The 20,357-nt window shown below is 41.1% G+C and overlaps 1 protein-coding gene across 1 annotated transcript; it reads left to right on the forward strand.

Moving 5' to 3' along the window:
- Nucleotides 1-6,525: 6,525 nt before the first annotated feature.
- cxcl12a (chemokine (C-X-C motif) ligand 12a (stromal cell-derived factor 1)) lies at nucleotides 6,526-13,001 on the forward strand. Its single transcript, XM_071913047.2, has 4 exons — nucleotides 6,526-6,641; nucleotides 8,461-8,578; nucleotides 9,699-9,782; nucleotides 11,398-13,001. The coding sequence occupies exons 1-4, from the start codon at nucleotides 6,575-6,577 to the stop codon at nucleotides 11,423-11,425; spliced, it is 297 nt and encodes a 98-aa protein (XP_071769148.1). The 5' UTR covers nucleotides 6,526-6,574; the 3' UTR covers nucleotides 11,426-13,001.
- The last annotated feature ends 7,356 nt before the right edge of the window (nucleotides 13,002-20,357 follow it).

The following is a 20,357-nucleotide window of genomic DNA, read 5'->3' on the forward strand; positions in this document are numbered from 1 at the left end:
TAGAAAGACGTAGGGGTTTGTCCCAGGGGGAGGGTGGCACAGGGAGAGGGGGAAGACATGGCCAAACTACTTGTTTGGGGGAAAGTACTTTCTTCACCATTGTGCCATGGTTCCATGATGATTTAACAGAGATGAGAATATGATAAATGTAGTGCTTGTGCTGCATGCATGCAGCAGAGACTGGATGGCATCTCCAAAGTAGAAAATGATTGCACACATTAAGCTCTCACTGTAGTTCTCTTTGTCAGTCTCTGGCTATCCCGTGAATTTGGCTAGACTTAAGCAAAATTGTGTTTTCTTTTTACAGCATATCTCATTTTTCTTATTCCTCTCATTAGTCTTTGATTAGTTTTTGATATGAATTCCAAAATGTAAACACATCTCTCTGGGATCCTGAGGATGAGGTTAGTTGTAGATGGCCTCATATCATATTTTAGGAATACCATTCAATTTCAGCATTCAAATGTTTTTATGGCCTAGGACAGTTCATTGTATTATCATTGTATATTATTGAATATTAATGCTGTTCCCTCTTGCCAGAAATAAGAGCCAAGAGTTTTTTTTTTTCTCTGTATAGCTCTCTGGAGAGTGAATTATGGAAAAGGTGGTTGTGAGAGCACCAACGTGCTTTGGGTACATTTTCTAGTGGGGACTTTTAGTACCACAATAAAATTAAGCCTTTATTGGGTGTAAAAGCTCAAACAAAGTCTCCTATTCATTTTCTATGGAGCAGCTCCAGGCTGCATCTTGATGACATTACAGATTAGAGAGTTTTCTAGTGTCTGGCACTGGAAGAGAGTTGTTTATGTCCACAAACATTGATTGAACTAAGTTACATGACTATATATGAATACAAACTAAATGATACTTCGATTCATGAGCAGCGAAGGTTGTTATTCACTCTGTGTTGAGTTGAACGAGGAGGGACCACAGTGTGGACATGGTACTTTATGCCTGACTGTCTTTCAGCTGTTTCTGACACTTCCTCACACCCACCTGCTTCAGCGTCTCTCACAACACTCAAAAAACATGAACTGGTCATACATCAGATGATGACAGACAGGAACAATTTAGTGGATATCATTCGTGCTGGATGACAGAGAAGAATGAATGAATAATGAAATATAAACAGAATCCATGTGTCTTTAAGGCTTTTATCAGAGGCATGGATCGGGTTTAGGGAATAAACCAAAAGAAAAACTAAGGATGGCTTGACTAATGTCAGTGCCAAAGAGGTTAAAAGAAACAGAAGGATAAATGGAGAAAGGGATGGTGTGTCAGTGCCTTTGTTAGGGATTACACTTGTGGTTAGGGCTCCAGCCTGAGGCATATTGTTTGTGTTGTGGTTTTCATTTTCAGTGACAAAATAAACTTCTCTCCTCCGCTTGCAGGAATTTACGCTTGTGAGAAAATGTGTTTGCATATGTGTATTTGTCCATGTATTTGTGTGTGTGTGTGTTCATGCATGACAATTATGTAGCATGCATAAACACACACACAAAATACATACAGACACAAACACACACACCCCCCACACACAAATACATGGACAAATATATAAATATAAGTTCACCGTTCATTTTCTGCAGCTTTTACAGAATTGAGCATAGAGGAACAGAGCTCAACTAATATTCCTGACAGGATACAGAACCATTTATGCTCCGTTCCTCTATTGAATGATTTATCTCTTTTCCAATTTTGTGAGAGTGAATCACAACCCTCTCTGACCTATGGAAAAACCCGCTCCAGAGAATGTTGAGCACTTGGGAAAGAAGATGATATACTGTAATAGCATTCCTCCGATCCACGAAAAACCACCGTAACTGAAAAGTCGCATGAAAACACATAGCAGTATATCATCAGTGTTGACTTCAAAAAGCCGATTCAGCAGTGCTATCATGAACCTTCATGTGTCTCCCTGGGCTCCATTTTGGTTCGTCCTGCGGGCAACATCAGAGGAGCAGCTGAGGAGCAGGGTTTTGGTTCCCGTGGCAGGACAACACCAGGTGTAGAGCTCGGTGGATCCACCGTCGCACGTCTCTCTGAGCGCGGAGATAACCGGCCACCACTACACCAGCTGTGGCTCATGTAATCCATCCTAGCCTAAACTCTCACCACACAGCTGAAGCCGTAAAACCAGCAGAACAGACATTCACTTTAGATCCGTCATTATGGCTTAATGTAAGGTGACAATATTTTTTGGAGCAAATCCGGAGACACACATGCTATGAGGCTACACCACACACACACACACACACACTCACTCACTCTGCAGTTTGCCATCAATATGACATTTTGGTTTGTTGGACAAAGCCATAGATCCAGCTTGTTGCCTGCAGCAACGAGATTGTGTTGTTGTGTGCAGCGTGCAAGAGAGACAGGAATTCAAGTCATGCATGGCTGGTAGTTTGTTTATGTGACAACAACGTAGCTACGCAAGGCGGTTTTTGTGCGGTAAAAAATCCTTTATAGAAAATTAAAGCTTGACCTGATTATGTCTATTCAAAATAAGAAAAGAGAGGGGAATAAGACTGTCCCTGGAAAATGGAGACATTTTGTCTCCTTATGAGACCTGGAGCCATATTTGGAGAGATATGCTGAGGTTAACAGGAAATTCATTTGTGCTGTCGTATTTGGAGGATCTTGAAGCTTACTGATGATTATAAAGCTATTGTTCAACTGGGTGTTTCTCCTTTGATTCGGCGTCTGTGGCTAAAGACTTTGTTGTCTGTTGACAGGGCATTGTGGTGGTCCATATGGTGGTGTGAAGGCGCAGGGCTCGTGACTCTCTGGAGGATATAGAGGAAGACAGACAAAGGCCCAGCCAGCAGGCCCTCAGCCTCACACAGCCACAATGGAGCACTGGCAGAGCCCCCACCGGGGCCAGTTGCCTGTACGCTCCCGAACCAAAGCCTGATCTATGGAAACCGGCCACTCCACCATAATGCGCTCATCCATCCATACTCCTGCCCCCTGGGTCACATGGTCTCTCTTTTAAGATGAATAGTAGTTAAGGAATGTTTAGCAATCTGCGGGCATGTGACAAATTCCTGTTTTCCACCTCATCACTGACCGCATGCAGATTCATTTGGAGTGTGATGTTATTGTACAGCGACATGTAATGTGGATTTTTTTTTTAGAAAAGAAAATCATTAGCTGTAGTAGGTGCACTGATGTGTGTGAGTTAGAACGTTTTCCATCGGCTTGTATGATCTGCCTGAAAATTTCTGATCTGGAACTTTATGAGGGACAGGCAAAAGTATGTGTGTGTGTGTGTGTGTGTGTGTGTGTGTGAGAGAGAGAGAGAGAGAGAGAGAGAGAGAGAGAGATCTGATCAAAGTTGGCAGTGGTAGAGGCTCTCAGAGTGCAGTAATTCTTGAGGACACCTGCCATGCCTCTAGAGAGAAACCTGACATGATTTACACACACGGTCAAAGAAGGGTTTACATGTTCTTTGAGAGTACAGTAACAAATGAGTCACACAGAGAGGAGGGGGTGGACCCCTGGAGTGAGACCTCCCAGGACAGGCAGGCAGACAGATGGGCTACAGAACGCAACACCAACCTGTAACAGGTTCTGTTCAGACAAATATACTGCACAGATGTGAGCAAGTGTAAAACATAACAGGTAACACATATGTTCAGTATGTGTGCAACATGTGCCTAAATCAAATCCATAACCACGCTGACTGCATGCATGTGTGAACAAAAATGCGTCATACACACACACACACACACATACACACACACACGCGCAAAACTCTGTCACACATCCCGCATTGTACGAATAAAACACAGATCGAACTAGATATACCTTAAAATGTGTGTGTCAACATTTTCTTTCCCTTACTGTGCCAAAGGAGACACAGGTCTCTTGTTAAGCCATTTCTGTAAATGATTCCTGGCATTGGGCAAAGAACTGAATGTTTTATTTTGGGAAGATGCAGACCGCGAACTTGTTAAAGCAAGAAAGAATGAAACAATTGGGCAAGAAGATGTGCTGCCAAATCTGCTTGCATAACCATACAGCAGACCGTTCACCTCAGCAGAGGAAACTAAATCTTGTTGCTTGGGGCAGAATGTTGAAATATTTGGATGTGCTGCTGGAACTTTTCTCCCATAACATGTCACAGGTCAGCCTCCATTTACAAATTAAGACTTACATGGTGTTCGGTTGTGTGTGTATTCATGACAAATGAGTTCCATTTTTGTTTGTGTTTGTGCAAACCAAACTGCACATGTTGGTTGTGTGTGCATGCACACACAAGTTCAAGAGTGTGAGTATTTGTGTGTGTGTGTGTGTGTGTGTGTGTGTGTGTGTGTGTGTGTGTGTGTGTAGCAAGCGATTAGAGGAGTGCATGTAAGGTAGCTATAGTAATGGCATGCCAGGCATCACATACGAGAGTGAGCAGTTTGATGGGCTGTTGTGATCGGTGCGCTTTGATCTGAACGCCTCTGAAGTCGCCTTTCGCTCCAAGCTGAGAGAACCTTACTCAAATACTTTGGCTTTCATACTGCTCTCTCTCTCTCCTTGCTTGTTCTACCTCTCTCTTTCTCGCTCTAACTTTCTGTCTCTCACAAACATGTGCACACATACACTCACACACACACACACACACACACACACACACACACACACACATTATTTGCTTTTGTGGCCTGTGAGAGAAGTCAATATGTGTCTGTCTGATGGTTTGTCTTTGTCCACTCAGCTGTCAGCTGGTTCTTCTTGTCTCCTCGGTCTCCATGGCATCATCTGTAACGACTGGCACTGAGCTGTTTGACATCCAAAACACAGACAGCCTGGAGCATAATGTACACACAGACACAAAAAGGTAAACAGATATAGATTTACAATAGGTAAGTATAATTAAGGGCTTGGGAAACAACTCTATGAAAGAAATGTATTATTATTTTCTACATACAGTACATTAACACTCAAACATTAAGACAGATTGCCCACATCAACTACATAATTTTGCAGAAAGAGGACATGTATTTTACTAGTAAATCACAAGGATAACACATCGTTTTTCACCATATTCTATCTGTTCCTATTCCTCACTCATTTTCATAACAATCTGTGCTGTCAGCAGGTGGTTTGCTTTCCCTGGACTGTGCGATGAGAGGATCAGTTTGCATAAAAATTCACTGTTGTAGAAAACACAAAACTAACCACTTATGCACATCATTCATGTTGCTCTATGATTTACAAAAAATGTAGGAAAACACTTCCTCAGTCTGCATAAACACAGACTTTCAGTTACCCAGCACAGTCAGGACAAAAGAGGACTCACTTACCTTCACATCCCATATCTCCCCTTTGTTAAGAAGAGACTCCTGACATGCGCACACATGTACACATGTGTACATACATGCACGCACACACACACACACACATACACATATATATGCACATGGTACACATGGATGGAGTGTTTGCTCTGGAGGATGAAAGCCAAATGTCTGGAAACGGACTTCACATCTGCATCCCGTTAAACACACTAATAATACCCCCAACCCCCAAACACAACAGTGAGCAGTGAGGACGAGCATGTACACACACACACACACACACACACACACACACACACACACACACACACACACACACAGACACTCCAACCACAACACTGGAAAGTTCCAGCCAGTGGTATAAAGGCAATTGTTTAGGGATTCACTTAAAATGAGAAGAGCTCCACTCTTTTCCAAACACAAGTTGGGAGCTGTATGTTGTTAATGTATCCCTTGTCTATTTATTGGAGCCATCAATGTAATAAAACTCTTGTGATTCCTCTCTAAGTCCACTTTTAGCCTTAAATTAATCTGGGCCAAATGGACTCCCTGAGAAGACAAACCATGACTAAAAACAAACACGTGCAAAAATGTATTCTGTTCCCTTTCATAGCTTAAGCAAAAGCCCAAGCGACCATATAAAGCAGAGGAGAATGCATATCCAATGGGTGCGCCTGGTGTGGCCAATTTCTCCTTATAGGATAACATAAAGGAGTAGTAACGAATGCAAAGAAAAAAAAAAACAGTCCAGCAAAATCATTTTAAAGTTTGTTAGCAATGCCAAAACCAGAAAATGCGTCATACTGCGCATAGCCGAGGCATTGCATTGATTATCGCACTATTCTGGCTCTAGTTTCAGGTGGAAACGCATGATGATAAAGGCAGCAGCATGTCAAGACAGCCAGAGGTCACCAAATTAAGGCTCAGTTTACCGGAAGATAGGCGATTCTGCCTTCAAAATAAAAGCGTAAAATCTATTACTTTGAACAAAAGACAATAATAAAGCTATATTAAGGATATAATAAAGGATGTTCAGAAAATTATGGGGAAAAACATCAATTATATTTTCGTTTACTTCTTTAATTACTTTGGTACTTTGCATTGCTCGATAACAAAATAAACGTTGAAATGTTTTATTTTGACACTTATAACAGGACGTCAGTCTCATTCTGGCTGGCTTGACGTGTTTTAATTATAACTCCCCGGCACACTCCTGTCTGCCACAACGTCCTCTGGACTTTACTCCGAGCAGCATCAAGGCACGGTGGCAATAACGCAGAATGGATGTGAAGTTGATGGCAGTCGTGGCTGTGCTCGCGGTGGCGACGTATGCGCCTCCATCACAAGGTATGACTTATGAATTCATTTATGATTATTTTCTGGTCGACTGCTTTCGTATTTTGTTGGTTCATTTTGACTGTTGAGCAGGGCATCGTTGGAGAGGAAGGACACGCTCGTCTGTAGGTTGTTAAGGATTTAATGGTGTATTTTGCAGCGGTAATTGATCTGTTACGATAGATCCTATTGATTTTCAGATTTAATTCAAGCTCAGTTTATTGTAGCCTATACGTTTTTAAGGAGGACTAAACGAAAAAGTACATCAGTGGTGAAGTGTGTTAAATCAATCTCTACCTGTTTACTCATTTACACATCCCACACCTGATTATCTTTCAATTTCTCAACAGAGAGAATAGAAAGATATAATTGAAATAACTGTAATTATGCGAACTAGTATTTTAAGTGGCTTAGTCTAAATGTTAGCTACTAAATCTATTCAAATAATTGCCAGTGGCCATATGTGTAAATGTAAATTAATGCATATACGAATGATGATTCTGCCTCCTCATGTTGATAAAATGACGATTTAAATTCCATTTGGAAAATGTCAGGATTTATCTCGTTTTATTTATGTATGAGCTTATTCTGGAGTGGTGAAAAACATTCGCCGCTGTGCGTAAAGGACAAACGGGCATATGCTGCCCATGTGGCTTTTGCGTTCAGCAAATCCCTGTCGGATCACTGATTAATGTGTGTATTTGTTCTGGTCTTTGTTTTCACTTAATTACGCACAAATTAGGTATATAAGACAAAGCCGCAGCTAGTCTATGTGGCGACATCAGTCACCTAACCTCATGGCGTCGTGCTCTTTCTCATGGTAATACTGTTAGATCAGGTGTAAAACAATTAGCATAGCGTTTTAATCCATAGCGGCACTTCTCACCATCTGTCTTGTCCCCTATCAATGGCTTTAGAGAGTGGGTGATCCGGTGGGCGCCCTGCATCCGAATATTTATTGACAGGAGAAATAAAATGAAGCCATTCTGTCCAAGTCTTATTATTATTATTATGCATCAATTTGTATTTTAAAACGAGGAATGATTTCAACAAATACTAATTTCAACCGTTTTTCCAAAACTAACCTATTTAAAATGGTAAAACTGAATCATGTCATGTAGTCTTTAAAACTCCATAATCACTTTTTTCTTCACTTATCAACAATGAACATCACTGTAATTTAAAGATCTGAAAGCTGAGGCTGCAGGGGATTGTAAGTGCATCCATCAGTATGAGGCAGAACCACACAATACACAGTTGTGCATGACTAGAAGATTTGAGTATCAGTATCTGTAGGCTTACATGGGCCAAATGCTCCCTGTGTGTATTCAGTGACCAGGCCAAAGAAAATACTTTTGAATGGGAATAGTTAAACTTCCCATCTTGATTAAATATTGGCTATTCTTGACAGTGTTACTGGCTGGTTTTTAATGTAGTCAAATTGCATCTGTAAATCTGATGTGAACAGCTACAATGCATATTTCCACGCCTGGAAACAGGTTCTCTCATAATGCAAATAGCAGCACACTTGAACATCTGCTTCAACCTGTAAATCTGTCAATGAAGACACTGTATCTTGATTTATTCGTTTGCTGTATTATTTCTCAGCACGTCCAGTTGTTATAACTTCTGGTGTTATCTCTCTATTGTCTTATTCTCAGCTTTATCCTATTCTCTGCTGCTGCTGCTGCAACGAACCACTTTCCCCAGGGAATCATTAGTTTCAACTAATCTAATTGTTGTATTGCTGTCTTTGAAACTTGGGCTCTGACATGCTTTGCTGTATCTGGTGGGTTGTGTTTCTGATGATCTTGTGTTCTTCCCTCCTCAGCCAAGCCCATTAGTCTGGTGGAGAGATGCTACTGCCGTTCAACAGTCAACAGCCTGCCCAGAGGAATCATCCGAGAGCTCAAGTTCATACACACACCCAACTGCCCCTTCCAAGTGATGTGAGTACCGGTCCTACATGCTGGCTCCAGTGGACCCCCTGCACACACACACACACACACACACACACACACACACACACACACAGGCATACACACACATCACATATTCTCTCCCCTGGCTCTAAAAAGGAGTATAGATAGACAGGTTTCCTCCTTGTTGGACATTTCTCACCATCAATCTCCCAGAGGTGACAGGCCAGAGAAAGGAGCTGTGCATGCATGTGTACACACACGCCTCTCTCTCCCGCTCTCTCTCTCTTACACACACACACACACACACACACACACACACACACAGGAAGGCGGAATTATTTTATGGAGGTCTTTAACACAGACCCACTGACGCATCCACAGGAAGTGTTTGTGTATGAGAAAGTGAATGCGAAGGGGAGATGGAAATTGGATGCAGTTTTGTTTTCAACAGGAAAGCAATAATTGTGGGTTTAAGTAATTGGGTTTGCTTCTCATTTGCTTGTCACGCAGTGTTTCCTTCACATACTGAGCTTATAACGTTTACGGTCAGGAATTATTCAGTGTTATGTCTTGTGTGGAGCAATTATATAGACAACAAAAGCTCAGTTTGATAAAACAGTCACGAAAAGTCCAGGGAGAACTAAATCTACAGAGCAGGAAAAAAGATACACAGACACACACCAACCAAATTTAAGAATACAGTTATTCAAGAATAGGAAACATGTACTGAAGGAGTCATGATCTCCCACATAGAGACACATGATCCAGTCTTGACCCATTCTGTAAATAGCCACACAGGGTTATTCTGGATTTAGAAAGTAGCCAATAGCCATATGTTGAAGGATGGACTCCTCAGCCTCAACGTACTCAGATTCTACTGTACATTGAGTTTCAGTGTCAAGAGTGACATGCCAAACTTGAGTACTTCAGTCTCAGAGAACTGCATGTAAAAAGTGTTCAGTCATTACTAAGCATCCCACCACAAAGACATTTTGTGTGTGTCAAACTGACAAAGCAGCGATAGTTAAGTAACTTAGAAAACATGCCTGATGCCATTGACTTTGCAGAATGTATTCTCTCTTTAACTGTAACTAAGGTCTATCTATGGCATATACTCAACTCTTTTTTCCTTCCCATTTCTCATCAGTGCCAAGCTGAAGACCAACAAAGAGGTGTGTGTCAACCCAGAGATCCGATGGCTGCAGCAATACCTGAAGAACGCTATCAACAAGTGAGTGGCTGAAAATCAGACTGGTTGTGGTTATGGATTATGTGTGGTTGCCACAATACACTGTTCTGGTGTCTGCTGTTGGTTGACTGCCTTTTACAGAAACTGTACACTTATGAATAGTCTGCATTGTAAAATCACTTACACCATGCTACAAAGATTTAGAGTGAGCAGGAATGCAAAAGCACAAATGCGCATTTGAGCACTTGCACTTCACCTATCAGTAGCCCCATTGTGAGAGTGACAGCTCTTAATTGCCCAATTTATTTTGGAGTCCTAACCTGGAACATGCCGGTACGTGACTCAGTGGGAGTGGAGACTGAGTGATAACTTGTGTTGTGGAAACAGATGATGAGTTTTGGTACTGTACTGGTGGATTGTCTACCATTCTGCGTCAACAATCGACTGCCTGCCAGCCCCTATACAAAAATGCACACATGCAGTCATTGAGCCAGCTGTGAGGCAGTGAGGATGTTAACATCTTTTGAGCACTATCTAGCACCAGGCTCAGAAATATGCACAGTCAATACCCTCTAACTGATCCAGCCACAGTCAGGCCGTCTGCCTCAGGATGATTGTAGAGCTGTTGTCCTGCAGAGGTAAAGGTGTGAACCGGTCCTCTGCATAACAAAACAGCCCAGGTAGAAAGTAGCAAATGGCCATTTACAATGGAATAGACCTACTCTAATGTTTTCCAATTTCAGTGTAGGGGGAAAGGACAAACCTATTCACTAGGTGTGGAATTGTACACATGCCTAAGTCACACTTTATGCTGCTCTTTTGCCTGGGAATAAGACTATAATTACCGTTCTGTATTAAATGATTTGTGGTTAAACCTTTAGCCTACAGAGCTATCTACTATTCCAGTGTCAATAATTAAAGTGCATATATATATATATATATATATATATATATATATATATATGTGCAGTGGTATGTATACTTCACTCTGCATCAGTTGTTCTGCAAATTAATGTTTTCCAAAATTACCTCTTTAGATCTATGGTTTATCATAAAAATATTTGTTAGATTGCCAGCAACACATTTTCCAAGAAACACATCTTGGAAAGGAAAAACTCAACTAACAACTAACTGATTAAAAATGTGGAGTCTCAAATGGCCAGCTGACTAATGGGCTGTGAGGAGACTGATTAACTGTCTAAAACTGAACGGACAGAAACAACCTGAATAAGCTAAAAAAGTACAGTTCAAACACAAAAAAAGTTTTTGGCTCTGTAAACTTGCAGCAGCTGCCTTTGTTCAAGCGTTTTGGAACAGCAAATACTTCTAATTTTGGCTCCTTCTCAGTGCAACTCTGGCATCCAGTCATGGCTGAACAAATACTCATTAATTTTCTATATGGTGTTTACTGGTTAGAGCCAACAGCCAAATATACAGGATACAAATTTGTTGTTTCTCACTAAGTCAAGAATCATCTTTGGTGATGTCTCTGCTCTTCTTGGTGCTGACAGACTCGGCTTAGGGTCTGTGTGGCAGCCAGCAACCAACTTTGTAGCAGGAATAGTCAGCCAAATATGTTAATATATGCAGTACATGATAGTCTTCAGGGCTTTATTTCCCTGCTAAAACTCATATCAACTGTGCTTCTGTCTTCCAGGATGAAGAAATCTAAACAGGCCAACTAGAAACCCTGCAGAGATGCTTCTTAACCATCGCTGAGGATTTGGACCATCATCACAGATATGCAACATGTGTAATGTGGGATCATCTGGTATGTTGTACAGCACTTATCCTGCCTGCCATGGAACCAACCAACAACTCACCACCATGGCCACCAATCACCGTCTTCGCCATCACCACTCTTGCCACTTATATAGATACTCCTGTTGTTAGCGCAAAGTGCAATTATATCTGTGTGAGTGTATGTTTTTCTAACTATGATGTACATACGTTTTTGTTATTGGACTTCAACAGTAAAGAGCTATTTTTGGAGCTTTTCTCGTCCCCCTGGCCTCTCTGTCATTTAGGAATTAGGATGTGGGCAACCCCGGGGTCAGAGTGGGTGCAGGGGGGAGATGCAGGTTAGTGGGAGGGAGAGGAAATTCACCACAACAAGCACGGCTCACCACCCACCTTGCTATCGTTCAGCTTATTAGGGGAAAGAAGTTCTGTGAAATTGACAACCAGGAGACTTTTGGTGGGCAGCTGAGCCAAGAGAATGTGGATTCATTACAACTCCATAATACAGCATCTCCTTATCCTTATTTTCTGTTATTTTAAACTATACAAAACAATGAGCAACAATGTATCATTTGTTTCCTGAAAATTCAATAACAGGCATAGCCACAGAGTTTTATTTAAAGGTTCAAGTTAATTGGCACCATAATGTTGGAATTTCAGTGGGTGCCAGCTACCCCGAAACCGTATAAGATCCCAGTAAAAATGGCAATTAGAGTGCTTTTGTCATGGAAATTATGACGCCAAACAGCTAGAGCATTTCCTGAACTGTTCTGTGGCTGTGATTGTGTGACCTTATGTTACCCAACATCTCTGCTTTTTTTTGTTCTCTGAGAATTGCTGAACATCTGGATCCCAAACAGTTTTAATTGAGCGACCAACGAGTAGACAGCGTTCCTTACCGAAATCATAAACCTGCTTCAGTTCACAAGAGTCGGTCAGAACAAACCGTTACACTCACTAATCACAGTTAGTGGTTTAACTAAATGATGTTAACAAAATTAACCCATAGTCTTCATGAAAAATGTGAATCCACCTGATGCCAGCTGACCACTATGAATGCCCATAGAAGGCTATGATTTGGATAACAAGTAACATCAGTAACCACATCAGTAGATAAAGTACTATGTTAGTTTTAGTGGCAATGGTAATACTAGTAGCATCAGCAGCAGTTGTAGTAGGAATAGTAGTAGTAGTAGTAGTAATAACAGTAGTAGTAATAGTAGCAGTAGTAATAGTAGTAGCAGTAGTAGTAGTAGTAGTAGTAGAAGTAATAATAACAGTAGTAGTAATAGTAGCAGTAGTAATAGTAGTAGCAGTAGTAATAGTAGTAGCAGTAGTAGTAGTAGTAGTAGTAGTAGTAGTGGTAATAAGTAGAGGTGTACATGGGCTTGACTACCTACCACTGTCATACAGATAGCAATGCACTTTATATCCAATGTATTCATTTGTCAACAACAAATTAACAGAAAGAGCCTCTTGGTGTATTTCACACTAAGTCTGGTAATTAAATTCTTTCCTTTACCTTTAATTCTCTATGTTTATCATTTTGTTTGTATTTGGTTCTTTTTCATCAGTGAAATGTCTAGCTGTGTTTGTAACTTCTAAAGCATGGGAGATGTCACCTATTCATTATGAGTTTCCTTGTCATATGTAAACTTAATATTATGCAAATATTTTATTTTTGTACTCTTTTATGCATTATATTAAATCCACACATTTATATGAAGGAACTGTACTCTCACAAATGAGCCATTCATCCACTGATAATTTTAATGTAAAAATTGAATACAGTTGGTCAGTAAAAGGTATTCTTCTAAATGTTATGGTCACTATTTTTTATGTACATTTTCCTACTTGTTACAAGGGTTTTCATCATAAATATGCAGTACTAAAAGTCCATAAAGCGAAGATGCTTTCAAAAATAATGAAATTAAAAGTTTCTAGATATAAAAAATGTACTATAGGCTAAAGAGCAGTCTACTGACACACTAATGCAGAAAACAAACATCTAAGGTAAAATTTATATAAAAAATCAAATCTTGGTTTCCTAAGACTTTTGCACAGTACTGTACACATTCGCATCTACACACTCCCACACATACACACTCCTCTTCCAAGGATCAGTCAAGGGGAACAGGATGGCTCTTAGAGATGTTTCCAAACACTTTACACAACTCATCTATAATCTCCATATGAAGCCCTGCTGCTACTGTAACACAGATCAGGCAGACCACCGAACCACAGGGAATCCTACAATCCAAAATGGCTTTTACAACTTTACATTCAGCACCCTATACGTTTAGAGGAGGCTGTTCCAGGGCCAGCATACAGCTGCCATAATGTTACTGTACTAGCGGGTCAGAGAGGCAATCTGAGGCTTTGATGTGAGAACATGTGTTTAGCTTTACTCACAAGGGCAAATGAAAGGCAAGGACAATGATCCTGCCTGTTATTTAACTATTAACTCAACAAGTGGCCATTAGGAAAACATTAGAGCTAAAAGGGATGAACTTTTAACTTTCCTCTAAGGGCGTATGTGAGGCGGAGCACAGTAGTACACATGATGAGAGCGGCCCACTGATTGGAACATTACAGAGAGATAACGGGCTATCAATGATGCCCACAACTCATTTTACTATGTTGACTGATCGGCTTTGAAGTCCCATTTAAAGGTGATAAAAGCAGAGGTAGCAGATTTAGCTCTGGTGCCACGATGTGGAGTGGAAATGAACCAGATGCAGTAGCTGAATGAACCGATAGTGTTCAACCTAGATATAATTGCAGTAATCTACAGGTAGCAACAGGTTGTATTTTGCTTCCCCAATAATGTGAAGATTATTGTCAGGCAGCTTGTATCATGTGACGTATTATCACTCCTACAGATGATAGATTTTCCTGCTCTCAATGTTAACTGTTTGTCTTCTAACTTAGACCTATATTTTTTCTATATTTGCTCACCCAGTATATTTTGATTAAACATTTCAAGACAAATAGCCCAAATGTCATTTGCCTTCGTACATGCAGAGTGTCTATTTACAGTATGTAGCCTATGTCACTCTGGTGATCTGTCTCTTTTGCTGAACAGAAGGAGAGGAATGTGGGCTGCACAGGCACATATGTAAATATGATATCTCCTCTAATGCATAGCAGTTGTCTGTGTTAGTTCATAACTCATTGTGTTCGTGGGATCACTGCCAACTCTCGCCAGTTAAACTATGCAGGTGGTGTTGCTGGTGCCAGGAAGCTTAAAGTGTAGTAAAAAACGATGTAAAAGGTTTAGGTTGCATAACTTCATACTTTTATGTGCGCAATACATTTCCTTGTAAATGGGAAATGTAAAATATTGCAAAGTATGTCTGACTACAAACAAAAACATCAAATATTGTTTGCACAGCTTTCTGCCTCTTACAAAACATCTTGTGTTTCAGAAACAAAACAGTTACAGTATATAGTATGAAGATGTTTCTACCATTCAAACCTCCACTAAAAGACATGCCACAAAGACACCATGAGATGTGTTAAAGTGAGGGAATTAAAAATGTATCATCCGTGCATGATGTTAACTGACGTGGAAATGAACAAAATAATAAAAAACTGGCAGACTTCTCCAGTGTCATGCTGGTGCTGGAGGGTAGCTGGGCGCTGAGCCCAACTAAACACACCACAGACACACTCACCTCAAGGTGTTTCAGATCAGCACCTCTTGAGAGACGAGCAGGTAGACCTGAATGGCACTGACTCACTCCTCCTTTGGAGATAGAAATCCCTGGAAGAGCAACCAGTCAAGACACAGATGTTTTGGAGTCAAACTCTTTTTATCGTTACAGAACCAATAACCAATTGAGATGTCAGTTTAAGTGCGAGGTAAAAGTCTTTTTCAAGGCTCTGTTTTAAAATATTGCATTGCAAAATGGATGAAATCAGCAGGCTCCTCAGCAGCTATGGGCTATGCAGCCAGCCCTATATTGAGCTTGCTCAATGGCATTGGAATGTGCAACACAGGAGAAGCCATATGAAATTCATATTCAGCACTGGCTTCAAAACTTCCATTGGGGTTTTGAGTTCAGCCGCAATGCCAGACAAAAGAGCTGACACCTTGACAGAGGAATAAAGATTTGTCATGTGAGATGCAAGGAATGACACAGAAATAAAGGACGAGGGCAGTGCATGTGCTCATTTGACTTACATGTTCCCTCCATCGTTAGCCCTAAAGGTTCCCAGATGTGCAGCCATTGAACCAATGGAGCTCCATTGAGTGGTTATTCATCATGAAACGTTGAGGATGAAAATATAAAATTTTAGTGTGTGTGTGTATGTGTGTGCGTGTGTGTGTGTGGGAGTGTCATAGAAAGCCGCTCAAAGAAAGCCCCAGTGAACATTATTCTCCCTGCTCAGATCAGTTTTTAATAAAACCAAGTTAACCTAGGTCAATTTTATTTGTGTGTGTGTGTGTGTGTGTGTGTGTGTGTGTGTGTGTGTGTGTGTGTTCATGAGTTTGTGTGTATTAGTGCATATGTATGCGTGTGTGTGATGTCACCTCCTAACTCTCCTCCAAGACCATTAACTTTGCTTTGGCTCATACCTCTACTAATGCTGGCAGCTGAACACAGCAATTTAACAGCCCTTATAGTTTGTCACCACCAGAATGTCAAGGGATCAGGAAAATTGCCCTCTGATGCTTATTCAGCGGTCAGAACACAGACACACCCTCGTCACTGCGGTTAGACCACGAAGGAGTAAAGTGCTGTGACACAATAATCTCTAGGAGGTGATTGAAAACTATTACTAAGCCAATTACCAAGCACTTGTGATCTTAAACTGTGTCAGTTGTTTGCACTGGCAGGACGGGTTTCTGCGTGCAGACGGATCTGATGCTCTTCAGGATTTTGTGGTGCAGTGAACGTCTGATCACACCGGCTTGCACTCCAATGTACAGGAAAAATGCACTCTGGTTTACATCCTTTTTGGACTATACTAATTGCCTTCCCTATAGTTATTGCTATTCCCACACATAAGCGAAAGGCAAACATGTTTGTGAAAATGATTGGGAATGTGTGTGGCCTCTGCTGTCTCCCTGGATATTGGGTCTCTGTGGGTCCACTTTTAGTCAGACTCTAATAATAAGAGACAACAGGCTATTATCTGGGTGTTGCAGTCACATTTGCATACTGTCCATCTGTACCATCCTTTCAGCTGGGCCTAATAAGCTGTTAGTGTGAAGACTACCATGGAAAACTAACAATGCTGAATAAAGAAATGTGTTTATGGCAGTACAACTCTTGGAAGTCTTTGTGCAGTCTGCTGGGATAAACACTCTAAATGGCACAGCCATGTTAACCCTAAATCATATTTGCTATGTTAATACTTTTCATTAGTTTATTTATGACCATTTCCAGGCATTTCTTTATTTGTGATACTCTGTTGATCTCTGAAGGGGACATTTGTCATTTTCTGCTTTCCCCCATCCATAGTTAGGTCAGAGCACATGGTCAGCTGCAGAATAGCATCACTGGAGCTGGTAGGGATTCCAAATCCTGTTCAAGGACATGCTTGCACCCATGGGGGATTGATCTTGATCCTTTCAGTTGAAGGCTGATCTCTCCCTAATCACTACGCCACACTGCTATACAAGATAGTATAGTGGAGAGAGACAAGAAAGAGGATGACATGTGACATATGTTGAGATTTGATTAAACTTTAAAAACCCACAACATCACGAGTACACAATATGAACCTTAGCCTGCTGATCTAGTAGGACGCCCCTCTCTTCTTGTTAGTGTTGATACAGTGTTGGATCTAAGAAACAGAGGCCTAATAATAGGAATCTTAAAGTCATATATCATCTCAACTGCCTGCAGTACATTTACTGTAAATAAACACTGGGCCTCTTCTAATGTTCTCTTAAGTTATTCCATCTTGTTCCATTAACTTTCTGTCAACAAACTGCTATAATACTTTGGAGAGTCGATGTGTGTGTGTGTGTGTGTGTGTGTGTGTGTGTCTGTCTGTCTCCAGGAGGTGAGTGTATCCGGGGCTACTGCTCTCTCTCAAGCAGTGCTCCCCTCATGGTTCCCCCCCGATGTGACTGTTGTTATTTACCCCCTGTCCCAGACCAGGTCGCTGGCCCGGGGCAGCGTGTGCACCAAAATCACGATCCTCGAGGGAAACATTAGCACAGTCATATCTGTTCCCATATCAGATGACCCGTTGCACATTACCACAAGTGCACACTCTTGTTCTGAAAAATCCCTAGTAATGATTTGTAAATGACTTGCTGATTGTGTGTAGGGGGCCACTGAGTGCTGCAAATTGCCTTAACACTGCCAGTGACCCACCAGAACATTAATCACAATTATGACAAAATTAGTCAACCGAACGTCTCTGAAGAGTTTGTTGCTGCGACGGATGTTGAAAGTGACCATCGTGCGGTGTGTAATAACAGCGGCATGTGTGTGTCTGTTTGAGAATGAATGGGGGGCTAATAGAGGGGCCCCTATGAATGGCTAAAATAGCCCTCCTGCAGTCTCTCCACCTTTCATGTGTTAATATAGCCAAGGTTATGAGTCCCAACACCATCCATCTCCACACAGATGTGTGGATGAGAGGATTTTACACACACACACAAACACACAGCATGGACACGGGGCCTCGTCTCCACACAATAACACCAACTATGGTCGAAATTCCTTTAATGTGATTCAGTTTTCAGGCCCAAACCCAGAGCCTCCGTGTAAAGAAACCGAGTGAACTGTGGATCTTAGGTACGGATGAGACACAAAGGAGCCAACGACTGAGATTGGAGTTGGAAAGACTCGAGGGACAGTAGGAGGGCTCTGTCTGTGGGGCCCAGTGAAGCTGAAACACCACTCCAACTTGAAACCTCACATGAATATCATACACCCCGTCTCCCTTCATCTCCATTCCTTTCAGGATTATCACCCAAGTCCAAATTGGTTGTGCTATGAATGCTGTATGTCTTCCCATATGTAGATCTGAGAGCCAAATGACACCCAAAGAGAGAGACAGAGAATACCATGAAGGATGTGACTAACCAAAAGAAGAAAGAAACAATTACGCTATTATCTGGAGATGGAACCGACATACCGTACATGTTGCAGCTCCAGTACCGCAGAGGTTTTTTCCCATGGGGCCGGTCGCTGTGAGAAACCCTACTGTTGGGCTGCAGTGTGATTCAATACTAAAGCACGCTGTCCAGATGCAACAGACAGGGAGGTCTGATGCCTAATACCGTTCATCAACATTGTTCATCCTCCAAAAATTACATTTTCTAGGCTTAAAGGGTCATTTCACCCACAATACATCTGAATAGTATTTCATCCCCATTTTTGATGTAACTGATCCCCCACAAATGTTTGGGATTGTCTTTATTTCATTAGATAGTTGGTTGTAATGGTTTGTCCTGATTTGAAATTCTTTAAAGCTTATTTGCTTGTCTGCATGTTTTAAAAGAACTTAACTTAAAAACTTCATTTTCCCAACAGTATCCCTCACTGGAGTTTCAGGCACTAATATCATTTAATCTACACCATTTCGTTGAGGTGTAAATAACACAATGCAGTGTGTTCTCCAAAAGGCATCACTTGACGGTGGATACACTTAAACTCAGTAGATCTAGATTACTCAAACCAAAGTCATTTTTGAGAGATTTGTTTTATTATTTCTTATGTATATGGCTCATATGAGCTTTGTCTAACAATAAAGTGTTCCTCGGACAGTGAGTCACACCTACAACTGCATGATTGACTAGACAGATAATTCCACCTAGATTATTCAGATTTGTCAGTGAGTGTGACAAAGGCACTGCTTGATGGCATTTGACTACTGTAATCAGACAGCCTAGCATATGGCAATTGCATCTAGCATGCAGTAAAAAATCTTGACTTAAAAAACGAATTCAAACTTGTACGCACATCAGTAGAGAGTGTTTAACCTGTTTTATTGGAATGTCAGACATGAGTCAGTCTTGAGGATACAGTTAAGCCAATGCCACATCATGTCCAAATGCTGAAAAAGCCAAGAATGGCCTAAGTTGATAGGAAGAAAACTAACATTATTTAGAGTTTCATTCACATCTTAGGCCCTCACCAGTGCTTATCTCAAACCTGAGCCAACACAAGAAATCCTGTACAGGATCCAGGAGCCTGAGGATCAGTAGTGAGGAGGCCAAACCAAATATTAACTCACATCACACAGATCCCAGCTCCATGATTCCCTCCGGCGTTTCACAACCTGCGCTGGAGCGCCATACACACAATTCTTAGGAAAGCCAATTAAACATAGGAAGTGAAGTTAAAGCCATGATAAAGCCATGAGCGCAAAGGAACATTGAAGACCATCCACCTTGCAGTCTGCCTGGTGCATTTGTTTTCATCCATCTGGTTGACTTAATGAGGCCTTCCTGGAATCAGATCTATTGTTAAAGGAGAACCTCACAGACCTCACAGACAAACCAGTTGTCTGTTGTAGTTTACATAGAACACATCAAAGAAATACAAGCGTATTCAGAACAAAGGCTTTCTAATACTCAGGCTAAAAGGAATTCTCTATCAATCTGGTATGAATTGTAAGATACATAAAGGAAATCTTGTAAGTTGGCTGTTTATTTCTGGTCCCAATACACAAGGAAAAACAATGTACGGCTACTGCCTGTTAATAGTTTTAAAGAAGAAAACATTACTGCCATAGCTGCCATCATAACTGAAAGTAATTCAATTTATGAGTACAATCACAAATAAATAATTTTTGAATTCTGTGTTTTTAGTCTAGCTATTTGTCAGACCGACAAGTCCAAGTTGTATCAGGTCATGAAAATTGCATCCAAGTTGAGTTATGAGTATGAGTGCTGACCTTGAGCAT

The sequence above is a fragment of the Centroberyx gerrardi genome, chromosome 15, assembly GCF_048128805.1.
Source record: "Centroberyx gerrardi isolate f3 chromosome 15, fCenGer3.hap1.cur.20231027, whole genome shotgun sequence".
In the NCBI taxonomy this organism is placed as follows: Eukaryota; Metazoa; Chordata; class Actinopteri; order Beryciformes; family Berycidae; genus Centroberyx; species Centroberyx gerrardi.

Excerpts from the sequence above, each read along its gene's own strand:
- cxcl12a (XM_071913047.2), top strand. The coding sequence starts at position 6,575 with ATGGATGTGAAGTTGATGGCAGTCGTGGCTGTGCTCGCGGTGGCGACG. Across the intron at positions 6,642-8,460 it reads GTATGCGCCTCCATCACAAG|CCAAGCCCATTAGTCTGGTG; the intron begins GTATGACTTATG and ends TTCCCTCCTCAG. Across the intron at positions 9,783-11,397 it reads CTGAAGAACGCTATCAACAA|GATGAAGAAATCTAAACAGG; the intron begins GTGAGTGGCTGA and ends TCTGTCTTCCAG.